Genomic DNA, 7,471 nt, shown 5'->3' on the forward strand with positions numbered 1-7,471 from the left:
TGCTCTGTAGCTGGGGGCAGGCTCTGTGCACGGAGAACACGGATGAAAAAGGACAAATAATTTGGGCATCGGTTGAGATGAGGAGAGGGCTGTTTGGATCAGGTTCCCAAGAATGACAGCTCCGCAGATAACAGCACTGCAGGCTCCTATTGACAGCCATCGACAGGCACAAATGCATTGCTTGGCAAATATTTATGTAGGAGGGGCTCCCCTGGGCTGGAGGGCTAAGCTGGAGATCAATGCTCTTCCTCCTGCATCCCCTCCCCGCCTCCCCTCTCCATCGCACACATGCCCATCGCCCAGGGGGTTGGCATAAGCGGTTCTGGGGCTGCACGTCGCAATCCCCGGCGATGGAAGAGCAGCAAGCCTCCCTTATTTAGCAAGCCTGACTCCAGCAGGACCTGGCCTCTTGTTCATGAAATAAGTGTGCAGTGCTGGTTATTACAGGCTGGGGAAGCTGCAGTTTGGTGGTGGAAGGGCTGAGGGTGGAGCAAAGAGGGATGTGCCGGGAGCCACAGGCTGATTTCCAACGGCGTGCCAAAAAGGAGACCAAAAGGAGCACAGCAGTGTCTAGATGTATGTAATAGCCTGGGCGTAGAGCTGTGCTGCTGGGGGCATGTGCGAGGCAGCAGGGAGGACAGGCACTGCTGGGGATGGATGTGCCTCCAGTGCTGGAGGGGGGGACGTGTCATACTTGGCCACAGTAACGTGAGTCTCCACCTGGGTGCAGAAGGCAGCAGGTGTGATGTTTCATGCGCCTCATTTTATACTCAGGATCTCCTTTCTCCCTTTCTACTCTGCTCGGGCTAGGGGGAAAAAATAGTCTTGGCTTTGTGGTAGCTGCAGACTTGCAGCAGATGCTGGCTGCTGCCTGCGAGCTCTGTGGCTTCCCTGTTTCCCTCCAGCTCGGCTTCCTTCCCGATTTTTGTCTGCATTTGCTCCAGCCCACTTGTCCGGGCTCTTCCTTACCGAGGTGGGGACTGGTGGGGAGCAGCAGAAGAGTGTTTTCGCTTCCCAACAGGGATGCAGCCTTGGAGCTGCGATGGCTCCAGAGCCTTGGCTGAAAAACAGGAGCAAGGTTATCACTCCCCATCTTTAGAGACTGAAGATGTGAAGGCAGCAGGCATCACTGCGCTCCAGCCCATCTCGAGGGGAGAGGAATAACATCCCATGACTTCAGCCCTGTCTGATGCAGACGCGTGTCCTCCGCCGCAAAACTGCCGGTAGCTAATCCGGCGGCAGAGCGGGGTCTGCCAGAAGCGGCTCTCCATAACAAAACCAGTCTGGGGCGCAAGAGTGGGCACTGGGAGCTGGCTGGTGCCTGGGACCAGGTCTCAGCCTCTCCACGCTGCGCTGGCAGGCTGGAGTTTCACAGGTGGGATTTTATTTCTTTGGGAAGTGCCCTCAAGGTGGGCTTGCCATGGGGTTTCTGGCGGTGATGCCCAGTGGCCCCGAGGAGGGGAGGAAGCCAAGCCCTCTCCCTTTTGCTGTGGGTGTGCAGAAAGTGACGGTGATGAACTGGGGGAAGCTGCAGCTACCCCGCTGCCTTCAGCCCCCGTGGGGATGCTCCTCTGCTCCCCAGGGTAGCTGGAGGCTGATTTTCCCACATGGAGCCGGGGTGGAGGGGATACAGAGCGCACACAGCCTTGCCGCCTCGAATCCTCCCCGCTCCTTCAGCCTACCAAACAGCCGGGCTGAGACTGCCACATCTCGATTCACTGGTGTTGCAGACTGGATTCTGTCAACCAGAAACCAAGCTCGAGTTTTCTTACTGGTACCCATTTGCCCCCACTTTCTCCTCCACAAGGCGCAGGAGCAGCTCGGACATCCCTGCACTGTTCATGGATGTCCCTGTGAGTTTTCCTCTCCCACCTCAGTGTGGGTGACTTGTGAGGGTCTTCCCACAGCTTTGCAGGCTGCAGTGATCAGGCTCCTCTGGTCCCTTTTCTCCAGGTAGGAAAGGACCGAGCTGGGAATGGGAGAGCAAAGGTAATTTTGAGTCTTCAAGGCTCAGGAAAGAGTCAAGACCGAGGTCCCTGGTGTTTTCAGCTGCTCTTCGCCACCAAAAGCTGTTGCTGCTGCTGTCCTCACGTTGCTCCCCAAGGCAAGCCCAGCCAGCAGCGTCTGAAAAGCAGGACGTGGAGGCAGGTGCCTTCAAAAGGCACAGTGCGGTGGATGGGATGGGTCTTATCCCACCATCCAGCTCAGCTTATTCCTCGTTTCCTGCCCTGAATTTCTTTGCAGCGTTGAGAATTGCCATCCCATGGGAGAGTCTTTTTCTTCTTTTTCTTTCTCTGGAAGTCATCTGTGAGCCTTTTGGACCTGGAGACCTCCAACGCCACAAGCTACCCGTGCTGTTTGGAGAGGCTGGTCTTGCTGTAGTGGCGTCACGTGTTTGTGTCGAGCCGCGCTGGCAGTGCTGTGCCATCAGTACAGGGTGACATGTGGCCTCTGCTGCTCCTGGCCCTTCACCTGGTTATTCCGCAGAAGTAAAAGCAACCAGGGAGCGTGCGGAGGACTTTGCACATACAGAAGAGGTGAAAGTGAAAGCGGGGCAAAGGACTGAGAGCGCCCATCTTACAGGGCTTTCAGATGCGTTTCTCCCAAGTTTTATGCAGTTGGAATTTAAGTATTTTGAAAAGCTCCTTCTTTTTCCTCTTCCATTTGCTCTTCTCTATGCAGTTTTTGGTTTGCTGTGGGCACAGCAACGATGCACAGATGTTGCCACAGTTAGCCCGTGGTGGTTCTGTGTGTAGGAGGGGCTGCAAAGTGGTGACAGAGGGTGAGATTGCCACAAGCCTGGGGGTTGTTATCACGCAGGTCCAGTGGGACAACACGATGACCTGCGCTCCCCCGCATTTGATGGTGAGTTTGACTCAAGCAATGAGCTCGTCCTGCTCTGTCTTGCTGCCATCGCAGCGGATTTCTCCAGCTTTGAAAGAGCCACCTTGATCTTTCAGGCTGCTGTCTTGAGTAGCAGCGGCCAAAACCCCTCACCCAGGCACTCCAGTGTCAGCCCTGTCGTTTTTGTCTTAGCAAGGCAATACTTTGTAAAGTCTAGACCTGGGCAGCAAGAGACACGTCCTACCACTGACTTCTCTCTGCTACAATTATGCACCTTATTTCTAGACCCCATTTATAGAGATTTGGCTTCCAGTTCCCAGGTCTCTCTGCTGTTATTTGTTAGGTTAAGGAGAGGTCTGGTCTCCTAAATCTTTTCTCCGTGTAGGCGTTTGTCATGGCAATCAAGCCACTTCTGAGCCATCTTTTCAATAGGTCTAATAGATGCAATAAAATGGAATAGGCTTCCTTCCCATTTTGTGTAGTTTTCAGGTCATTCCTTATGGCTTGTTCGGAGTCTTTGTAATGTTCCAGGGGAAAGCGAGGACCCCAGAAGTGGTGACTGGCTGCCAGAGATGGTTTCAGTAACGCTGTCAGGAGTGAAGCCACAGCCCACCCCTGATGGCTTGGACTGCGGCGCTACCCCCCACGCTTGCTCTCCTGCCTCCGAGCGCAGTCTGTAAAGGTTTAAGTCTTTTTGCTCGTTTCTGAGTGTACCTTCTCTTCGTCCTGAGGGAGGAGGGTGTTGGGGAAAAAAACCCACTTTCTTTGAGTTTTAATGCCTTATTAATCTGTGGGACCTGCTGCTGCAAGGTGGCGGGAGAGCCTGGCCAGCTACAGGGGAGGATTTGGGGCTGCTGTGGATAAAGAGATGGGAAGATGGTAAGGAGAAGCCACAGAAAGGTCAGCCAATGGTTGGCCTTGGGGCCTCTAATCCAGCCCATGCTGAGGAGCAGGCTTGTGGCAAACGCTGCGTCAGGTCAGCGAGGGATGCACAAACCCTGCCACCAGCAGCATCTTGGCCCTCATTTGGGGAGGAAGATCCCCCCCTTTGGAAAACAAGGATCACTGACATCTTTGAAACCAGCAGGGAGAATCTTCCTGGCTCCGTTGAATCGGTGACAAAGGCATCCTGACGCCCTGCAGCTGAACCTGCCCACCCTGGGGCGAGGGGCAGTCCTGCGCCCTGCGCCGGAGGGAGCAGTCTGGGCTCTGGGTCACCCCCAGAACTGCAGCCCACAAAAGGTCTGTGAACAGCTCGATCCCCCTTTCCTTCCCTCGCTTGCCCGTCACGGGCCAGCGGTTGCCGGTGCGGCTCCATCCCAGCCAGCCTTGCTGGGGGAAGGTTTGCGGTGATGCCCTCAGCGTGCGCGCGCTCCCTCTCTCCCGGGAGCTCGCCGTCCGTGCAGGGAAGGTACTTGCTCCCAATCCAGCTAAATTACTATTGACTTGTGTTCTCTGCGCTTCACAAACATTGCGCTCAGCCGTCACCAGCGGGGCTGGCGGTATCCTGCCAGGGCTAACTTGGGAAGCCAGCTGTGCTGGGCCTTTTTTTCCTGCTCTTTCCCATCGATCAAAGAATTAAATTGACAGATGGGGAATTTTGCACGAGACGCGGGAAGGGGAAGGAGTGACTTGTGGGGTTGGTTGTTTGGTTTTTTTTTTATAGGAAGGATGGGGTGGAAAGAGGGGATGCAGAGACTGCGGGGCGGGTGAATGAGAGAGACGTGCGAGGAGGGGGTCTGGCTTGTATTTGGGTTGTAAGAGCGCTGCCAGCGAGGCCCCTGGTCTCAGCAGAGGGCTGTGGGTGGGTGAGAAGCAGCGGAGCCCCACTGGGGCCAGCCCTTGCTTATTGACAGTTGTTTGCTCAAGCGGAGGGTTTGCAGGGGAAGGCATGCTCCACTCTGGACCCCATCCTTGTGCCCTCCCTGGCGGGGTGGGAAGAGTCTTCCCTATCCACATCACCTTTCCCAAGATGCTCCTCTTTTAGCCGCAGCCCCCCAAGCTGCTCCTTTTACCTCTCAGCTGCATTACAGACCTGCCGCGCTCCCCCTCACCTCCCAGCATTTTGGACTCTGGGTTTTTTCTCCTTTCTTCTTCCTTTTTTTTTTTTCTTTTTAGATTTTTTTTTTTTTTTTAGAGAGCATCTGTAACTAATGCAAACACATGCCGTAGCCGGAGAGTAAAACCCTGCAGGATTAGCGTGGCATCCGCAACCCTGCCACGTTCTAATCCCGTGGTAATCCCCCTCTCGGCCCACCCTCGCCGGCTTTGGCTATTGTTTAAAGGAAGCAAATGGGATCGTTAGCAGGCAAACCTTAACCAGCTTGGAGCAGCAGAACGGAAGTCGAACCAATTCACTTCCCCACCCTCCTGGGGTTGGTTTTTCCCCTTTTCCTCCTTGTTAGGTGGATGGGGGGGGGGGGAGTGCTCCCAGCACTCCCCAGCAGCGCTGTGGCTGAGCCGGTGAATCTGGAGTACGTGGTGTTTGCCCTGCCAGCCCCCTGCCCACACCACAGCAAGTCCCCTGGGTGCACACAGCGTGGGGTGCTCCCTTAGCACCCTGCATCCAGCATCCCTTCTGCCGTCCAACCCCCAGCGTCGCCTCCATGAGGGCTCTCCCTGTGGGGCATGTCGGGGTCTGGTGTGGAAGGGATGGCGGGTGGGGGACAAACTCTTCCCTGCTGTGGATTTGGGAGCTGAGTCCTTGTTCGATGGTATTTCCAAGCCCCAAGCTTGAGGCTGTTGTGGGGAGTGGGAGCTGGGAGGGCAGAGTAAGGGGGAGGGAGAACCGCTGAGTTGGCACCTTCCTCTGGGGTGGGTTGTCTCTTGTGCCTTTGGATGGTTGAACCGGGAAAAGCCACTGGAGGGTCCCGGGGTGGCACCTTGCGGCCCCCCTCGACTCCCCGGAGCTTGACAAGGTGGGCATTGGGAGGGAAGTGGGGATCATCAGCACCCCTGTCCCCCTGGCCCCATTCCCGCAGTCCCCGGTGGGGAGGGAGGCGGGTTCTGGCTCTCTGTCAAGGAATTAATTGAAAAATAAAATCATTAGATGGGAACTCCAGAAATGCAAAATTGTTGGGAGTTGGGGGGGAGGCGGAGGGGGGGGGGATGTGAGCTTTTGTCAGGTTAATTTCTTCTGTATTGATGTTTTGTGACATTTACTTGTTGTTTATCTCCCGCAGCAGCTGTAATACTAAAAGAAAATGCACAGCTTGTTCCATTTATTTATTTTACACCTTTTCTTTAGTCCTATGGTATGTTTGTTTGTTTGAGAAACCCAGCGAGGCTTTTGATGTCTGAAAGCAGGATTTAAACAGCTGTTCTCCATGTGCTGCTTGCAAGCGAGAGCCGCTGGCTGGGGAGTGAGCGGGGGGGAGAGGGGGCTGCGCCGCGGCTCCTGCCGAGAGGGCACTTCTTGCCCGGCGGAGAAAAAGCAGCACCAACATCAGCCTCAGCACAGGGACCAAATGCCTTTGTCACCCCTGGCACTGGGCCCTGATGCGGGGTTGGGGTACTCACTTGGATGCTGGCAGCCCCCCGGGGGGGGGGTTTCTCGTTCCTCCCGCAGGCTGTGGCATCCGTGGGGAGGGATGCGTGCACGGTGCTGCGCCCCACAGCAGTTTCGGGAACGTGGTGATGCTGGGGGGGTGTCACCGGACAGGGCTGTTGGTGTGGGGCAGGAGAAGCAAAGCAGGGTGAAGCCAGCCTCTTGCCTTCACCCGCTGCCAGCCACGGTGGGAGATGCAGGCTGGGCTGCGGGGCCAGGCAGCGATCTGGTGTCTCGGCAAGGATGTGGCTGGGTCTGTGTCGCGCCAAGAGCCTTCTTGAACGCAGGCTGGTGTCTTAAATTGGTCTCGCAACCGCTCGTGGACAGGGGATGGGGAAATTGGGGTCTATGGGAAGGGTCAGCACCGCCAACGAGCCTGTTGGGACGCTGGGGCCGTTTGCTTCCAGCAAAGCCTGTGAACCAAAGCATGGGTGGTAGGTACGGGGTCACACCTCCGGCTGTGGTGTCCTGCCAGGGCCGGGCTGGTGAGGAGACATAAGGGGTAGTTATGGGGCTTTGCCTGGGAGGGGCGTGATGGGGGCTGGAGGTAGCAGGAGAGGAGCTGGAGGCGGTTGTGTGTAGGCCCAGGCTGTAATCTTTGCTTTTCTTCTTCCCCCACATCCCCTTCGCTACCACCTGGGCCTGGACAGACTCCCCGAAGAAGAAAAAACGATCAGAGGTTTTGAATGAAATCTTGGAGCATCTGGAAGAGGAGGAGAGCAACAAGGACGAGGCCATCTAGGAGCTGCCTGCCAGCTGGTGAGGTGGGTACCGGGGCAGCGGGGCTGGGGCAGGGCACAGCTGGCCCTAAAGGTCGAAATGCCTTGGGCTGCCGCGGGGTCGGCAGCGCCAGGAGGAGGAGAAGGAGGCCTCGCGAAGGCTCAGCAGCCTCCGAGCTGGGGCTCCCACCCGCTGCCTCTCCTCCCTGTCAGCCCGCAGGCTCGTAGCCGTGGTGTTAGGGGGTCCAGATTTGGGCTCGGTTTAGTGAGCCCGTGCGCTGCGTGTGTTTCCGTGTGCTCCCCAGCGTGTTTGCTTTCCTACGAGGGAAGCCAGCAGAATTGCTGCTGCAGCAGAAATCGC

General features: G+C 56.6%; 1 protein-coding gene across 1 annotated transcript in view; it reads left to right on the forward strand.

Moving 5' to 3' along the window:
• The window catches only part of RBM19 (RNA binding motif protein 19), a 63,079-nt gene extending 55,942 nt beyond the window's left edge, over positions 1-7,137 (forward strand). The window contains exon 24 of the mRNA XM_086474071.1: positions 7,042-7,137. Within this exon, the coding sequence (XP_086330197.1) occupies positions 7,042-7,133 (92 nt within the window). The 3' untranslated portion in view covers positions 7,134-7,137. The remainder of the gene's footprint in view (positions 1-7,041) is intronic.
• The last annotated feature ends 334 nt before the right edge of the window (positions 7,138-7,471 follow it).

Source organism: Leptosomus discolor, chromosome 16 (assembly GCF_034619465.1).
Source record: "Leptosomus discolor isolate bLepDis1 chromosome 16, bLepDis1.hap2, whole genome shotgun sequence".
In the NCBI taxonomy this organism is placed as follows: domain Eukaryota; kingdom Metazoa; phylum Chordata; class Aves; order Leptosomiformes; family Leptosomidae; genus Leptosomus; species Leptosomus discolor.